The following is an 18,539-nucleotide window of genomic DNA, read 5'->3' as shown; positions in this document are numbered from 1 at the left end:
AACAGTTCGTGCTTGTGTGTGTCGTTCCTGTGTTTTTCGTGTTCAATTAGCGTCTCGCCAATGTCAAATATGCACAACAAACAAGCCCCTACTCTGGCCCTTCTAATTGCTATTTCCAAATACGGCCCACTACCTATTAAGTCGATAAACATTAATTGATAGAGCAAGCTCATTTCGAGTCCTGAGAGACGTGACTAGCGCGCAGTGGACTTCTCCCACATTGGGACGGGCAGGCTAAGCCTGACCGCCGCGTCGTTGGCTCTCTGTGAGGCCCAAATCCAGTCTCCCATGTTGGGGTTTCTGCGGTCAACATGTGGTTAGGAAGTAAATAGCTAAAACGTTCAAGACTGGTCTGTAGTGGGTTTAAATTTTGTATTACATGTGTCGAAGTCTTTTTTCGTACGTCCTAGCTTACTAAAAGAAATGTGTGCAAGTTTGAAGGCCTTAGGAACGGTAATTCGTAAACAAAAACGCTGGAACTGAAACAGCAGCCCACTTCCAGTGCCTGCAATGCCACTGAAGAGGTCTGCTAAGTGCGCCATCCCTATCGACAATGACACACACGCACAACGCGAACGGAAGCACGGGAAACCGCAACGCGAACGAAAATAAGCAGGGACAGTCAACCATTCGAGGTTTTCTAATCGATAGTCCTTCTCCCGCCACGCGAAAAGAGGCATCCCCCCCCATAAGAGAGACCGAACTAAATTTCCTCGTTTCGGGAAGCGTTCTTTCTCGGGCGGGGAATTAAGCCGCCCCTGCCGACGATTAGCCTCTTATCGAGCGGCAGCGCGATTTCGAGGCACTCGAGCCGCGAAATCGCGCGGCTGGAACTGAGGACCCGCGAGCGTCCGCGACTTTCCAGTGCCGGCTTCTCCGCGAGAGGGCACCGCGTGCCGTGACGTCACGCGCCGCCCGCCAGACCGCGTGTCCTCGCGCGGGCTCTCAAAAGGAGCCGCATTGAGCTCGTGAGGCCGAGTTAACACCGGGTCCGATGAGGACGCGGTCGCACCCTTCCATTTGTCTTGCCCACTCTCCGTGGCCATGAGACAACGTGCCGAAACGTCCCCATCTGCAGCACTCGCAGCACAGCTCCCGGCCGACTTATGTCATGTTGCGCCCAGTAGTGACATTGACGCGAGTGGGGTGTGCAGTGTACCGCCGGTAACTTTGTAAGTTAGCACGATGAACGTCGCGCATTGTCGACACGGATACATCTGATGGAAGGCGCTGCCCGAATCGTGAGTATTCGGACGGGGCACCGGCCTTGGCTCGCACATCGCCGCTGAGGACACGTAGACACGGTGCCAACCCACCGTCACAGCCGGGCGATGAGGTGTCGCGTGTGGTCCGAGCTCCTGGTCCTGCTGTTCTTGCTGCGTGGTAAGTCTTCTAGGAAACAACGCTCACTTTGGTTCTCGTTGCGTAGTGTTCGCGTATGAAAAGATCGGTCACACCCTATAATAACCGTTGCTAGGCCAGCTGGCACACGACAGGGCTGAAAACGGCCCTAGACAAGACGAATCTCGTCGTAGAACTCTCCGTGTGCGTGTGTCTCTGCGTCTGTCACTCTGCCACACGATGACGGAGGCGTTATAATTTAGTGAGTAGATGTGCAACTCCAACTCAGATCGTGTACCTAAATAATTGACGACATCATTGGCCTTAATCAGTGGCACATTGTCAATGGTCGTCGTGTTTGCATGCTTGCAGCAGCATTCATTTCAAAGAGGTGCCACAGTGTGCATTGCAGTTATACGGAACCATTATATGAGCACCTCGAGGAACCCACGAACCAACAGATGGCCGTGTGTCATGCCCTGGCGAGAACTTATACTTGCGAAAGGTTACTTTAGGTCAGGCGATAGATAAAAAAAAGCTTATGCGATGGTTGTGGTCGGGACAGATGATGTACTTCATTAACATGGTGCTTAATCCTCGACCCGAATGTTATCAATTGAACAGTGCTTGTGTGGACACACTTCAGCCATGTAAAGAAAACTGTGATGTCATGTAATACATTCGGGGCCACTAATACGCCTACTACGATGCGTGCACGCAAGATAGAATGGAGCGCGAGTTCACCGCAGCCGTCATGAGCAGGCATTCTCTCGGAAGTGAGCAACGACACACAATGAGAATGTCCTTCGGCAAAGGCGGAACCCGCCGAGGCTCTATTTGTGCAGACATCTTTCACACAGTGACCTCACAAATAGGCGTTGGCAGGGACAGTGCTCGAAGATGCGTATGGCGGTACACGAGTTCCATGCGTCGCCTTGAACTGCCTGCGCGTAGCTCTGCCCTTCGGATTTCGCTTTGTAACTTGATGTTGCTGTATTAACAATTACGATGCTTATAACGGCGAAGCTTCGTAAGGCGTGGGCTGAGCGTCCTGTTGTAATCGTACGTAGCCACCTTTCAATAGTTCTTGAACCGGCCCTAGAGGGCTGTACTTGCATATTTAACGAAATGTATATACGCTGAAAAAAGCAAATGCTACGATACAAGAGGATGTTACATAAAGTATGATAAATAATAAAACTCACAGCATATCCATGGAGTGAATGATGGTGAGTGGGGCAAAGCGTCCATCAGTACGTCCGCGCTTCTGTTCGTTCTTACTTCCGTCCATCCGGCCATCCGTCCGCTTCGCCCCACTCGCCATTCACCTCGTGGATATGCTATGATTTTCTTTTGAGGTGGTACCTCTTTAGGGTTACGAATTTTGATAGCGGAAGCACTGTATGTGAAAAATTGTACCTCGGTAAGTGCACAGAAATACGGTCCTAAAAAGTGCGCCGGTCACATGTGTATTTGTATGCATTATTTTCCAATAACAGATGACCTCTCGATCGTGAGATTGTCGGCGATCAGTCATTTGTGACATAGAAACCTGATCTTTGACCGGAGCGACTTGTCGTCTCGCGTTGCCACGTTTCATTGTTGCCTGAAAATGGACACATGACTGTCGTTGTTGCCTATAATAACTGAAGGGTTGCGTTACTGGCATGGAGTAAGGAAATGGAGCATAGCGCAATCAGACAGGTGACAAAGAAAAAAAAAATTGGCAGATCCCACGTGCAGTGGGAATCGATGATACGCAAAGCACGAATGAGAAAGGTTTATATGTCACTTTAAAGTCAGCAGAACGTTGCGAGGTGGAGGAAAATGATGCCGTACATGACTTCTCAGTAAAGATTATGATGTTTGGTTGTGTCGTTTACCTTCGTCTTCTATTCACGTCACGTGATACCAAATTTAGTATATGTGGAGCTAACGACACGGCCGCGAGCACGCTATGAGCGTGGTATGTTGTCATGTTCTTATATGGCACGCGTGTAAGGATTATCATATTTGCATGAATCAAATACTTTCGTCATACATTGACGTCACGTAACACCAAAGTTGGTATATGTGGAGCTAGCGAAACAGTCGCGAGTGCATTATGAAGCACCCAGTATACAACAATGTGGCACTGACGCGCGCGCACGTTGGGCACAGTGACGCTACGTTAGCAAAACGCGAGCCCTCTATAGTCTGACGCCAGGCGCGACCGGCACGACCAGCGTCCGTCGGCGCGGCATGATGGCAACCGGCGCATAATGTGACATGCTGTAATTTCGCGCCGATGCGTTACCCAGACAACAATGCGTCATCCTCTTTTCGTGACGAAGGGACGCCTGATGCGCTAAAACGCGCATGCGTCAAAGCAACGCAGCGCAGCGCGTGCCTGCGAGTATATGGCAGGACCAGCGCCTGGCGTGGCAATGCCGGCGTGACGCGACGAAATGAACGCCGGCAAGCACGCGCACCACGTCACGTCGAAATTTAATGGCGCCTAGACTGTGGCACGTAGTCATGTACTCACATGACACCCACCTCATGATTATCATGTTCCACCAGTCACATACCTTCGTCATTCATTGACGTCCCGTAATATCAAATTTGGTACATGTGAAGCTAGTGAAATGGCCGTGAGCGCATCATGATCGTAGCGTGCAGTAATGTTGTTACATGACACGCGTCTCATGTTTATCATGTTTGCACCAGTATCATACATTCTTCATTCATTCACGTCTCGTAATACCAAATTTGGTATAAGTGAAGCTAGCGAAACGGCCACCAGCGCATCTTGAGCGTTGCATGTAGTGATCTTGTTACACAACACGCATCTCATGATTATCGTGTTTTCACCAGTCACGTACCTTATTCATCCATTCACGTACCGCAATACCTGATTCGGTATATACAAAGCTAGCGAAACGGCCACGAGCGCATCATGAGCGTGGCATGTAGTCATGTTGTTACATGACATGCATGTCATGATTTTTATGTTAGGATATGCCACTTGTGTTCGCCATGCAATCATGTCATACCATACCAGGTTTGCAACATGCCATGTGAACGAAGCCACCGCAAGAGCTGCAGGATCATTGAAACGTAAATAATCACATTCAGGACATACACGTCATGATTTTCATGTTATGACTAGCCAGATATGTTCCTCACACAGTCATGTTATGTAATTCCAAGTTTGGTATCAATACCATTATTCAAACGACCAGGAGAGCCAAAAGTCGTAGGTGGCTAGAGAGATAGATAAATAGATAGATAGATGAATAGATAGATAGATAAATAGATAGATAGATAGATAGATAGATGGATAGATAGATAGATAGATAGATAGATAGATAGATAGAGAGATAGATAGATACGCTCGAAGTCACTGAAGTTCGCTGAAAATGATTCGTATTTAAAAAAAGGAAGAATGAAAGTAGTAGGTCAGTACAAGTTCCACCTGTCGTCACATTACCGATAAGGAGAGGGCTCCTAACCTTTTTACAGAACCTTACAGAAGAGCTCCCATACAGGTAGCCTAATTGTTTCTCAAAATAACGCTTCTAGAGCATCATATCGCGCACGGTCGCGGGGCATGAACGAACATCATTTCAGGTCCTGTTTCTTGGAATTAAAGATGGCTCAATTACGGCTGGTCCGCTTTTGACTTGTAGTCAAGCGAAATTTGTACGCCAGCTTCAAATGGTGTTGTGAACGAGGAGCTACTGCAACGTCATGCACGGATATTATTTTCTTTATTTTATATTTTGTAGGTGTTCATTCTATTGATACTACATATTGGGATACTGGAATACTGGCGCGCCAATTAGGCGCTGGTTACTCCTCGGCTCTTGAATGAGAAGTTCAGTCAGAAATGACCTCCTCGCAGCAACACCATGACGTTAAAAAAATTTGGCAGACACCATGTACATGGGAATCGACGTTATGCGAAGCATACGGAGGGAAGGTGGCCGTGTTGCAATTTTTATTGAGCGACATATCATAAAATGTCGCTTATATATGGAAAATTGTTCCACTCACAGACATATGTTGAAGAGTTTCAGATGTTTACATAATCAGTCGTTTGCACTTGCGCAACGATGCCAACTGGAATATGCGTATAGCAACACCAGAAGCTGATGTGAAGCGCTGATGCTCGCGAGGATGCTGGCCCTTGACACTGCTGTGTAAATCAAATCAAGTGCATGGCAACTAACAACAATTGACGTTAACACGACATGACAGCTGTATCAAAAGAGTACACATGTAGTGTTTATAAAATTTAGTAGGCAGCACTGCAACCATTATTGACGTTTAACGAAGATTAGCGTCTATTTGAAAAGTAGTTCCGAGACGTGGCGTAGCTCTGTGGTAAAATGCTTCACTGCCACGCAAAATGCTTGGGTTCGATTCCAGCTACGACCCTGGTATTTCTTCTTAGCATTCATCGGGTCGACGCTACTGATGGCGGGTATTTTTTAACGCTCGCGCGTTAAAATTGCCCTTGTATGTTCTCGTCGTTCCTGGGTATACATACTAAGTGTCAATCACCTATGGCACTAACCCGCATAGCAGCGGCACATACCCGCCCGTGTGTATGTGTCACTGTCTGGCGGGAAGTGTTTGACGGCGTACACGGCGGAATTGGGACATTGTTCATGTCTTGACTAGCGCGTCATGTTCGTTAAACCATCTTACCCACCCATGCTAATTTTGTTTCACACCGAGTTAAGCGGGTGCCCAAGAGAGCTCCCAAACGTAAGCGGCTAGATAGATAGAGAGATAGAGATAGATAGGTACGCTCAAAGTCACAGAAGTTCGCTAAGAAATGCTTCGCATTTAAAAAACAAACATACACAGTAACTTCCGAAAAAAAAAAAACCTAACGAAATCCTTATGAAACTACTAAACCTGTCATCTTCTTCGGTTCCTCATTACTCAGTAGTGCCAGCGTATCTGGTCTACTGGCTCGACGAGAAGTAGTTAAACAAGTGATGTAGCTGGAGCAAATGTTTCGACAAAAAGACAATTTATTTTGTGAAAGCATTGCCCGAGGTTTTATTTTATGTGCAAGGATTTCTCGTCGCGTTCAGATTCTATTTTTCTCCGAACTTCAGTCGCGTCTAGCGACTGGCATTAATTAACGAAAGTTTTTTTTATTAGTCCTCTTTACTTAAGGTATACTTGGTCAGAAACCTACAAAATAGTGTGTGTGTTTCTTTTTTTCCTTCAAACTCAATCGTTATAATCAATGTACTCAGCGTCCTTTGTCTACAAAAAAAAATGCCAGTCAAGTTTTGTCTCCCTCGTATTTAGTTAGTACTAAGCAATCTGCAAAAAGAAGCACGAAAAAAAAATGGCGCGAGTCTGCAGCTTCGATGAACAACTACGGCACTGTCATTTTGAGGGAGGCGAAAAGCCTAAGTAATCTTGCTTACCAAGCTTTCGGCGCTCTCAAGAACATAGAATGGTCGAAGTTAATTTAATTATAAAAGTGACAGCCAGTAACGCCAAGGCAAGTCAAGGAAATAATAAAACTTGAAACTTGAAGTATAAGTGATGGTGTTTGAAAGAAGCACGAACTGCTGGGGGGGGGGGGGGTTGGCAACTCATCTTAAATAGGTGGTGCGCCAAACACGATAGCAGGGCGGGGATACAAAACCCGCCGCAAACAACCAACTGAGATTTTATTGCAGCAACAAACATATATGGAAGCGGTTAGATGACCACTTGTTGATGAAACAGTTGAAGATAAGCAGACGAAGACTGTCCTAGTGAATCTCTTCCAGGAAAGCTAACTCAGCGGCAGGTAATGAACGTTCATATTAAGTTAAAGACGACGCAGCGGGCGATGGAAAGGAAAATTATAGGTGTAACCTTGAGGGACAAAAAGAGAGCAGCATCAGGGAAGAAACGGTTGTTTAAGACGTCATTGTCGAAATCCAGAAGAAGACGTTGCCTTGGGCAGGGCACGTAGCGCGGAGGCAAGACAACCGCTCGTTATTAGGGATCGCAAACTGGATACCAAGAGAAGGCAGGCGGGTGAGGGGGAGACAGAAAATCAATCGGGCAATTGAAACTAGGAAGTTTGCGGGTACAAAGTGGCACCTGCAAGCACAGGAACGAGTTGACTGGCGGATCATTGAAGAGGCCTTTGTGTAGTGGGCGTAGTCAGGATGATAATGATGACGAAGAAGAAGAAGAAGAAGATGATGATGCTTCTTAATTTTCTTCCTCGCTCTAGTGCCCATGCACCCGAAACTCTGCGTCAGTCTTGGTGATGACAATAATTTGATAGTAAAATACCTTATATATTAGAAATATATTATTAAACTGGGAGTAGGCCTATCAAACCTCAATCAAAAGTCGCAATCGTAAACGAACGAAACAAGGCGAATTGTTCGATGGTCTCACACAAACAAAGAAACAAACAAAGAAAGAAACAAACAAACAAAAAGCAGATTGACAAATAAACAAAGAAGAATACAAACTAACGTGACAGAGACAGCATACACGATTCCAACAGGACTTTGCCAAATTAGAAATCGAAAAGTCATCCACCCCCCCTTTTTTGCGCTATATCACGATACTGTTTTGTTTGTTTTCAACACCGTGGCATACGAGCGATACCTTGGGAATCCTTCGGTATATCTGTACAGCTTTCTGTTGTTTTTTTTTCGAACTGTCCGGAGCAAGGCAACCGCACTGCGAGAAGCCTAGTACACCACTCTAATGCAGTTGTTGGAGCTGCCGTGGTTTCTCACATGCAAGTGTAAACAATGAGAACCGGAGGGAAATCTTTGTGCTTCCCTGAAGGGCATCTTCTCTTTGCTTAGATGGTGCGGGTCTTGTCATTCTACAAACAATCCCCACACCGTAAAAAGAGAGTATGAAGCGTAGGTGCCGCAGAAATACCGGTTTCGCTCTTTTTATCTGCCATTCGTAAATTGCATAGCACCTTAGCTTAAAGAAAAATGACATAAGGTGGCTAAGTTAACTGTTCCGTTAAAAGGCAAGCTTGTACGTAAGGTGCTAGTAACGATCCGAACTGAACGAATATCGAAGAAGGACGTTGACTTTATTTTCGAATATCACGTTCGTGAAGTGAACGCAATGATCTTGTTTCGTTGTTCCAATAAAAAAAAAACATAAGAAAAAAAAGCCTTAAGTGACAGCCATAGCAGCTCGTCTTTGCCTGGAGAGCACGTATTTAAACGAGAGAGCTGTTAAAGCCGAGGTCGGCTGTTAGTTGTAGATAACAAATGATCATCAACATGATTGAACCAGCACGCGTTGTCTTAGTCCTATATTCTTCAACAGCTTCATCTTGTGATTCACACTCAGAAGGCGAGGTTCAATTTGATAGGCGAATGATTCAATACCTGTACGAGCGAGAAAACCAGTAGAGAAAGAGAAAAATAGGAAAGACGTTTTTGGCAAAAAGTGTTTTTGCCAAGATGACAATCGAACCTGCGCACGCATGACCCGGAGGGGTGAGCGTTATAACAAGTACACGATGTGGGCCTTTCTTTTAAATGCGAAGCATTTCTTGGCGAACTTCGGCGACTTTGAGCGTATCTATCTATCTATCTATCTATCTATCTATCTATCTATCTATCTATCTATCTATCTATCTATCTATCTATCTATCTATCTATCTATCTATCTATCTATCTATCTATCTATCTATCTATCTATCTATCTATCTATCTGTCTATCTGTCTATCTGTCTATCTATCTATCTATCTATCTATCTATCTATCTATCTATCTATCTATCTATCTATCTATCTATCTATCTATCTATCTAGCCACCTACGACTTTAGCTTTCCTGGCCGTTTCGATAACGGCATCGATACCAAAGTTGGTATGGCATAACATGACTGTATGATGAACATATTTTACTAGACATACCATGAAAATTATGACATGTATGTCATTAATGTCATGATTTACATTTACTGGTCCTGCAGCTCTTGCGGTGGTTTCATTCACATGGCGTGTTGCAAAACTGGTATGGTATGACATGATTGCATGGTGAACACAAGCGAAAGGCCCTAACATGAAAATCATGACATGCGTGTCGTAACAACATGACTACATGCCACGCTCATGATGCGCTTGCGCCCGTTTCGCTAGCGTCACATATACCAAATTTGGTATCACGGTACGTGAATGGATGACGAAGGTATGTGACAAATGCAAACATGATAAACCTGAGATGTGTGTCATGTAACAAGATAACTTCAGGCTACGCTTATGAGGCGCTCGCGGGCGTTTCGCTAGCTTCAGATATGCCAAATTTGATATTACGTGACGACAATAGATGGCAAAGGTATGTGACTGATGCAAACATCATAACCATGAGATTCGTGTCATGTGAGAACATGACTACATGCCACAATCAAGGCGCCGCTATATTTCGACGTCACGCGGTGGGCGTGCTCGCCGGCGTTCTCTTCGTCGCGTCACGCCGGTTTTGCCACGCCAGGCGCCAGTCCTGCTATATATACTCGCAGGCGCGCGCCGCGCTGTGTTGCTTTGACTCATGCGTGTTTCAGCGCGTCCAGCGTCCCTCCGTCATGAAAGGAAGGAGCGCATTGGCGCGAAATGCAGCATGTCGCATTTGGCGCCAGTTGCCGTCGGGCCGCGCCGACGAACAGTGGTCGCGCCTGGTGTCAGACTATAGAATGCTCTCGTTTTGCAAACGTTGCGTCACTGTGCCCAGCGTGCGCGCGCATCAACACTACATTGAATAAAATTGGGCTCTTCATTATGTGGTCGCGGCCGTTTTGCTAGCTCCACATTTACCAAGTTTGGTGTTACGTGACGTCAATGGATGACGAAATATATGACTGGTGCAAACAAGATAATTCTGACACGCGCGTCATGTAAGAACATGGCAACATACCATGCTCATAGCGTGCTCGCGGCCGTTTCGCTGGCTCCACATATGCTAAATTTTGATATCACGTGACGTGAATAGATGACGAAGGTATACAACACATTCAAACATAATAATCATCAAACGGAAGTCATATGTGGCATCATTTACCTCCACCTTGTAACATTGTGCTGATTTTAAAGTGACTTATCAACATTTCTCATTCGTGCCTCGCATATCACTGATTCCCACTGCACGTGGGATCTGCTATTTTTTTTCCTTCGATTGCGATGGTTTCCAGTGCCAATGCACGTGCATGGATGGAAGGATGGATGGATATGGCTGTACCCTTTAGATCGGGCGGTGGCTAGCGCCACCAAGCCGTAACACCTTATGAACCAAAAATTATATTTATTTTTTTTCCTTAAAAAGTGAGTTTGAGGATTCGTACTTTGCAGTGAAGAGTTTAATTTTCACTCGTGTCTTGACTTTAGCCACCAATCAGATAACCTCCTTCTGGTTAAGTCTACCCGCCTAATGTTTATTTTGCCCTCCCGGTCCCTAAACCCCAGTGCTTTGAAAAACTCTGCGCCCATGGACCCATGGCCTCTGCACCCATGGCCATGCGCCATGCGCCTCTGCACCCATGGACAAGTCGTGACCTCCCGCGGCGATCCCTGTAACGACTGAAGGCGCCATGCTAAAATCAACCAATGGCTGATCGAACAGCTGCGATGAGTGATTCTTGAGCTTCTTCCATCATTTATCGAAAAAAGTAAAAGCAATTTTTAGCTGACTCAGAATTTATTCTGTATTCCAGGCCACGTGCTGTACTTTTATATTTGCTTGCGTGTCCTCGAGAGCCTTTATTACCTATCTGCAGCGTTTTCTGGACATGCTGGGAAAGGGTTGCAGGGTTCCTCTAGCAAAAAAAAAAAAAAATGCCCCGTATCTGCATGTTACACTGCAAATGTCGTTTAAAGACGATAGTCTTGCGTCAGGAGAGAGTGAACAAAACTGTATTTGATGTTCTGCGCAAGAAAATTCGTGAATGGTATTCTGGGGGTGCTGCGTTAGAGTGCCTCGAGCGTGCAGCGGAGGTGACCGAACCGAGGTGCAGCGGAGGTGAAGTCACGTCACACGTGAGACATGATTGCTATCTGGCAGTTATCTTGTAAAACGAAGCGCACGCCATACGCGTCCGTCTCGGAGGTGATAAGATGTAGAACGCCACCACCGTGTCGTCTTAGCAAAAGCGTTGGAAACACTTGCCTTTTCGTGCAAGCGTTGCATCGTCGGCGCAGCGTGATGAGAGCTGCGGTTCTTAGAATCACTTATGTATGCCTTTTCCAGTAAAAAGACACACATGCAGAATATTGACATGTTGTTGTGGTGCCTCAGATATGCGCAATAATTGCTTTTCAATTGACAATCGTACAAGTATGAACACTGAACCTTGAGCAATATTGGTGGGTGCTGCGGATGGGGTCGACCGTTTGGGGTATCATCTGGTGCCGTTTAGAGTACTGTTAAGGGCGGAAATACAGACAAATGTACAGACAGACAGACCAAAATTTTTGCGTTGAAGGTCCCTCGAAAATAAATATCGTCTTTAAGAAAAACGTTATATGTATGGCAGACTTTGCAATTTTTGTACACGCTTGAGAACACTGTTGTCCTCCTTATATATATGGAACGCAATAAAGTGGCTCTGAGACAGAACACCTGCTTTTCATGCAAACGGCCTGGGTTCGATTCTTACTCGGCTATATAAAAAATAGAAGAAGCAGAGAAAATTGCTGGCGAGCAACAAAAAAAGTAAGATAGCTAAATTGCGATTCATTGATTGAAATAACTGTCAAAATTATTTGAATCAATCAAAGAGGTCCGGCGGGACGCGCGCAATGGGCGACTTTCACGTGGGGACCGCCAGAGCAAGCCTGCCTGCCACTTCGCGGACCTTCTGGACAGACCTAAGCTGGTCAGCCAGGAGCGGGCTGTGCATGGCCACCTCCCACTGGGCTACGGAGAAATCGAGGCTTTGTTTAAGGCATCCCCAGAGCATTCTTGCTAATTGTGAGGTCGCTAAAAATAGAGAAAGTTCAGCCATTGTTTAGGTTGATATGTTTGTTTGTAGCCGGCTTCTAAGTGTCGTTTGATAATATATTTAATCGCAGACAAACTAAGGAAAGAATTGAAAGAGATAGCAGACGTGTCAGCATCATAAAAATTTCAACAGTTAGGCACACGAGCCAAACAATGTAGCAAGAAGAGGAAACGGGCATTTCAGAACACATATAGTTCCTTAAGCAAGCGACAATACTAATGCTTTCTGAAAGAGTACGGGGATCTTTCTCGCTGTATGAATGGATACAAGATATCAAAAAGATGGAGAGCTGGGCGCGTATTTACAAAAGTACTTTAGGTTGAAAATTTTCTTAAGAATATTTCAGCCAATCACGATGGCGGACATATAATTAGCGAAGCCAATGGGCCAATTAGAAACGCGGAGAATTTTTGTGAATTCAGCCCTTGAAATGTAGGCTGTAGTTCATGGCCGAGGAAGAACAAGTTCATTTATTCACGATTGTGATTGATCTATATAGGCACATCTCTTATTTTAAGTCGGGGTGGTGTACGAGTGGGCAAACACAGGGACACCATTAAGAAGAGAAGTGAATGACATGGGCGCTTCCCACTCCAGAGTACATTACACAATACAGCTTTGCTGTTACCGATAAACCATTGCTTGCGCATAAGAGAAATTCATGCACGCACGCACGCACACGCAGGGTTTAAATGACGTATATAATTATCTATATGAGAAGTGGATTAGATGCACTTTTCTGGAGGCCTCGTGTTCCACTATACACAAAATTTTGGGCGAAACAAATGTTTGACTTGATTCGATTTGATTATATCACACTCACAGAAAGAAAGAGTGCCAATATAAAAATCACGTTCTATAACAATTTTTCTCTGCTTTCAAATGATGGGTGTCGTTGGATATGTTCTCTTTAGGGAGACTTATTTTTAAATGAAGTTGTTCTCTCTTTCTCTTTTGTTAACGACTTTTCCTGTACAGTGAGCAGAGATCAGCAATTACCTCTCATAATGTACAGCGGGAAATGGACAGGGTATTACGAAACTACAAACGTTGCCGTTGGAAAGAGAAATGAAGCAGACTACCGCGATCTGTCCCCCTCATGACACGTGTCGGTGATCGATAGTTCTTTCTGCGGCTGCGTACCGTGTTTACTCGAGTACAAACACCGACTTTTCTCACACACACACAAAAAAAAACTGGAATATCACACTCCCGCTTTATTGAGGTGCGAGATGAAAACCGCAGCATGCAGTTTCCATGTTTCGAGTACTGGCCTCGTGGCCAGTAATCGAAACATGCAGCAGTTTCCACCGCAGCACCACGGGGGGGCTTCGTGGTCACGTGGCCTCCACGTGATGACATGCGACGTGGCATACTCCCGCGTAACATCCCCTTGATAATCCCCACGTTTGACGTGACCAGAGTTCCCAGATGTGACGTGACATCTTCTCGCGTCACATCGCCATGTGTGACGTGACAAGAATACCACATAGTCAAAGTTATTCTGGTGTCCACTACTACAGCAAGCCCTATAGTAATATTCCAGCTTTTGTACGTAAAATATCAGACATTATTTGGGCTAATCACTTTCTGATCTCGAAAGCTGCGTTTTACCATGCTACTTAGAGCAACGAAAGCTGAAATATTCGCAGACCGAGTAAAGTAAGGGTTAAGGGAACCGCGCCCGTGCCACTGTAACTCATATTTTTTCGTCAATTTTTTTATTTCCTATTACATGCAGGAACACGTCCCAGTATTATTCCTCAACACAAAGGTCATATGATGACGGTGATCAATAATCATTTACTGTATGTCTCCCTTTGGAAAACTTAACGTTTCCCTTTCAATATGTGACTTTTAAGAAAGTAATTAAAGCTAAGATTAAAGAAAAATTTGGGATGCGTTTGCAAACAAAGGAGGGTGCGTTATAATCAAGTTAACACGGTAAGTTGCGCAGTTTTTTGTTGTTCGGTTTCACCACTCCACATGCGTCACCGGGACACATTTCTCTTCCACGTTATTGAGTTTTCCCCTTCCGCACCCCATCCCAATATACGTTTTCCTTATCTGCAGCAAATTATTAGCAATTTATTCCTCTCGACTCTTTCTTTTCACTTCGTTTACGCTCAGCCAAACGTAACTTCATGTCCTGGCTCTCTTCCCGCGGACGTAAATAATGCCGACTGAAATTGCCATGACCGTGCGCCTGGGCCCACGCTTTCAAATTCACCTTCATGTTTTTAGCGGATGTGCTTTTGTTATCTCCCTGCTGAAGCACTGAAGCTTTCTCTGTAATTTTTGACTAAACGTCGTACCGTATAAAAAAGACTAATGGTCACTACCACATACATTCAGCTCATTCTTTGCGTTTATCTTCGAGAACAGAAGTGGGGCACGCTTCGCCGCTGATCGGAGTAATTGCATTTGAAAGAGTTCTTTATTTGTTCCGTTAAAAATGATATCTGCTATGAAGTACATGAGTATAGCGTAATAACTACAGCGCCAAGGTCATTGTGGCAATTCGAAGGATAGTGGAAACAAAGGACTGAATGGGTTATCATCCTAAACAGATGTCGAGATTGCTTTACTTTTAACTCATGTTAAGGTAGGTTGTTGCAGTCAGCGCGCTCTGTGGCAGTTATGCACCGCCAGGTGAACTGCCTCTAGACGAAAAACGACGACAAACGAAACTGTTCAATTTCTCGTCAAAAACACACTCCTCCTCTTGAAGTGCACTTTTTCGGGGGTGAACTGGCTTGGCTGTTGAGAGCAGGCAGCAATAACGCCGTGTCTATTCAACAACAACAGCAACAACAGTAACACCAACAACAACAAAAAATTAGGCTGTTTGCACAACGTCATGCAAGGCTTGGTCACAGCATAGCTGGTGCGTGGCTAACTGGTCCTGGCTTGACTAGGCTTTTACCCCCTCAGCTGTGTTTCCCGCCCGTTGTAATATTATACTATCCATGACTATGCTTGGGGTGGTTTTTCTTTGTGGCTGTTATTTCGATTTGTTTCCTCTCTCTATTTTAATCCACTCTTTATCGCTCTTTGTTTTAATCTTTTCATTTTTCCCATTCTGTCTCTCTTGCATATCTATATCTCTCTCTATATATATCATTGTTTTTATTTTGTGCTTTACTGTCTGCCGGCCTCCTCACCATCACTTCCCTTTTCCATCCTTTAGGTATACTGCCTTGTCGAAGGATGTGTCATGTTGTGCTAGAGTGCCCGGATAGCCAAGTGCTTACAACATTCGCCTTAGATCAGGGCCATGCGGGCTTGAATCCCGCCCAATCAAGCTTTGTTTTCAGCCAGGAATTTTGCTCTTTGTCTCTCTATCAATTTTGTTCTCTCTCCCGCGTGCCCTCTCTCTGTACTCGTTCTTTCACCCATCGGAGCCGTAGCATTTCGAGGCAGACCGACTGGTGCGCATGTTCTGGGAGCGAAGCTCAAGGGAAAAATGAAGATGAAAAGCACGCGTGTCGGTTCGTGATGATGGTGACAATCTTCTATATACGACTCTCGGCAAGCCTCGAGCCTAAGGGCTCTGCTGTAAAATGGTAGACTTTTTTCACGATCGTAAAGCTGGCTTTTCTGCGGTGCAGTCAGAACAACTAATGGCGTGTAGTCACTTACTGCAAATGACCTGCTCAAGCACGGTTTGCTTACGCAATGACGTGCAAAATGTAGAATCAGCTCTCTTGATATAAAACACCTATAAAAGACAAGCCCTAGCACGTTCAAATAGGACCGCGTCTCCACTGGAAGCACGACAGGTGCAGTCATTACTTGTGCAAATATGCAGTGCACAGCAGCGAACTTGCGAATTGTGCAAAGGGTTCATTGCAATATTGTCGAGGAACGCGTCCCCAACAAGAGTGACTCGGAGACAGAACTCCAAATTCAGAAATTGGAGAACTTGAGGGAAAGCTGTAATCGATAAGAGGTGAAGGGGATCCTTCAACAAGAAATGTATGTTGCTGGAGCCAACGTTTCAACATGTGGGCTTATTTTCGTCATGGCGTGGCCTTTGTGATTGACAGCTGGTGCCGATCGCCGAGGGCACTGTCAAGACACCAACTGCTTTATGCCTCGCCACCTCGCACAACTTTATGTGCCAGGTGGCGAAGTCGACGGTAATAGAGGTTCAGTTGGGCGAATAGTGATAATTGTTGGTCTTTTACGCTAGCACACCGTTGTATGATCACGAGGGACATCGTAGTAGATGGCTCCGTAAATTTTGACCATCTGGTGTTCTCCAGCGTGTAACTGAATCTAAGTAGACGGGTTTCGAGCTTATCGCTTCTCTTAAAGCCTCGGAGGCCGGGATTCGATCCCATGGCTTTCGGGTCTTAAGTAGAGCCCAGTAATCCCTAGAACACCACGACAGGTGATGATCAATTAGAATGCGGCAAAATGAATGGTGCTTGCTTCAATTTCGCTGACGTCGTTTCTTAGTTAGCAAGAAGAGATTCTGCATATTCTGGTGCTTAGCTTCACGAGGCTGTTGTCAAAACGTAACGGTAAATGAGCGCGAACCCAATACGAAGTAATTATCACGGACCAATATTCATGTTTCGCGAACACTCTCCGCAAAAAAAAAAAAAAAAAACTACTTTGCGATTTTGTCCTGTAGTGCAAAAAACATTTTGAAAGATTTTTGTTATGAAGAGAATGTTGAAAGTATGTTGCTATGTATGTATTGGCACGCGAACACTTGCAAGAATAACAAATGATGAAGTGCCCAAGTGTGAGCCAAGTAGACCGAGACATTTTGCGCACCACTGTGCATGCACGAGCACACGAGTCGAACTAAGCCCACAGGGGATGTTTTTCCGGCGACAGAGTTCAAAGGCTCAACTGATTATTCTCAACAGAGGTCGTGCGGAAAGACGAGTTTGTCACTATAGTTTACTTTGATCTCTCTCATCTCATCTGCCCTGTCATATATAGATGACAGTTCTCCGGAAAGAAGATATAGTTTAATGTGCGTTTTATTGAGGAATGAAGTAAAAAGAAAATATAACGCTTCTGTGGAATTAAATGTTCACGGGAAGTTTGTGACGTTGAGCGAAATAGGGTGGTAAGTATACACGATTTTCTTTTCATTTCGCCGAGTTGATTTTTCTGTGTTTATAGGCAGCGCCACTGTTTTTACTTTTAAATGCAGATCACACCAGGCGCCCTGGCTCTTGTGTGCTGTCATCGTCATCACGTGTCGCTTGACGTAATGAAGAAAAAACCTATAGCATAGCCATGCACATAAAAAGGGCAGGCAGGGAACCGAAGCTGAGAATGAGCAATGTGATGATGAAGAAAATAAGTATGAAAGTATGCTGTCCCCGCATGCTGCCATCGTATGTTGATGCTTAGTGTGTCGCGGAGGCAAAACAAGGGACATATACCCGTACATGGCAATGCTATGCTGTACCTTCGCCCCTCACCCTTTCCTTCCTCATGATTATCCCTTCCCTAGCCGAGTCTCACTAAACCGTATCATAATTGGCCGTGCCGGCACGGTTTTGCCTGCGCGAAGCTATACATGCATGGCTACGCTATGCTTTACCACACTATGTCATGTAAAAATAGACGAGGCGAGAAAGGGCAGCAAGTTGAATCAGAAGAGAAGCAAAGAATAGGAATGAAAGAAGGATGGCAGAGGGTAGATTACAGCAAACCTGTATATATATCTTCGCGCAGGCAAAGGCGTGTCTGTGTTCGTCTTAAGTGTTTTAAGCCTGTCTGTGTTCGTCTTATGTGTATCGTCTTTTTGCGCCGAAAGATCTGTTTTAATCATGAACCAACTCGGCCAGGCGGAATTTTTAGAAGAGTAAGCATAGCCATTTAAAATATTGTTAAGTGAGGGTTCAGGAAGAGAAGTGAGAGTGGGGAGGAGAGAAAGAGGAACGGGATTAGACAAATCACAGCATTGCCATGTGCGATGTCACGCAGGCAAGACCGTATAATATACATCTACAGCGTAGCCATGTTTACCAAAAGGGTGGGATGGTATAGCCATGTTTATCAAAATGGTGGGATAGTTGAGTGAGGGTGAGGAGAGCTTTGAGCGTGAGGAGGATGGGACAACGTGAAGCATTGCATAGTGAAGGAGTGACGTGACTTGAGAGCACGGGTAGCGTTTACGTACCGGCCTCATCGATTGACGTTCCACAATTATATACAAGCACTAGGGGACAGTGTTGC

The 18,539-nt window shown here is 45.2% G+C and overlaps 1 protein-coding gene across 1 annotated transcript in view; it reads left to right on the top strand.

Moving 5' to 3' along the window:
* Positions 1-1,196: 1,196 nt before the first annotated feature.
* The window catches only part of LOC142793131 (uncharacterized), a 39,933-nt gene continuing 22,590 nt past the window's right edge, over positions 1,197-18,539 (top strand). The window contains exon 1 of the mRNA XM_075885743.1: positions 1,197-1,383. Coding sequence (XP_075741858.1) covers positions 1,332-1,383 — 52 coding nt within the window. The 5' untranslated portion in view covers positions 1,197-1,331. The remainder of the gene's footprint in view (positions 1,384-18,539) is intronic.

The sequence above is a fragment of the Rhipicephalus microplus genome, unplaced genomic scaffold (assembly GCF_043290135.1).
Source record: "Rhipicephalus microplus isolate Deutch F79 unplaced genomic scaffold, USDA_Rmic scaffold_282, whole genome shotgun sequence".
In the NCBI taxonomy this organism is placed as follows: Eukaryota; Metazoa; Arthropoda; class Arachnida; order Ixodida; family Ixodidae; genus Rhipicephalus; species Rhipicephalus microplus.
The sequence above is the reverse complement of the archived record's forward strand: the minus strand, read 5'-3'. Positions and strand labels throughout refer to the sequence as shown.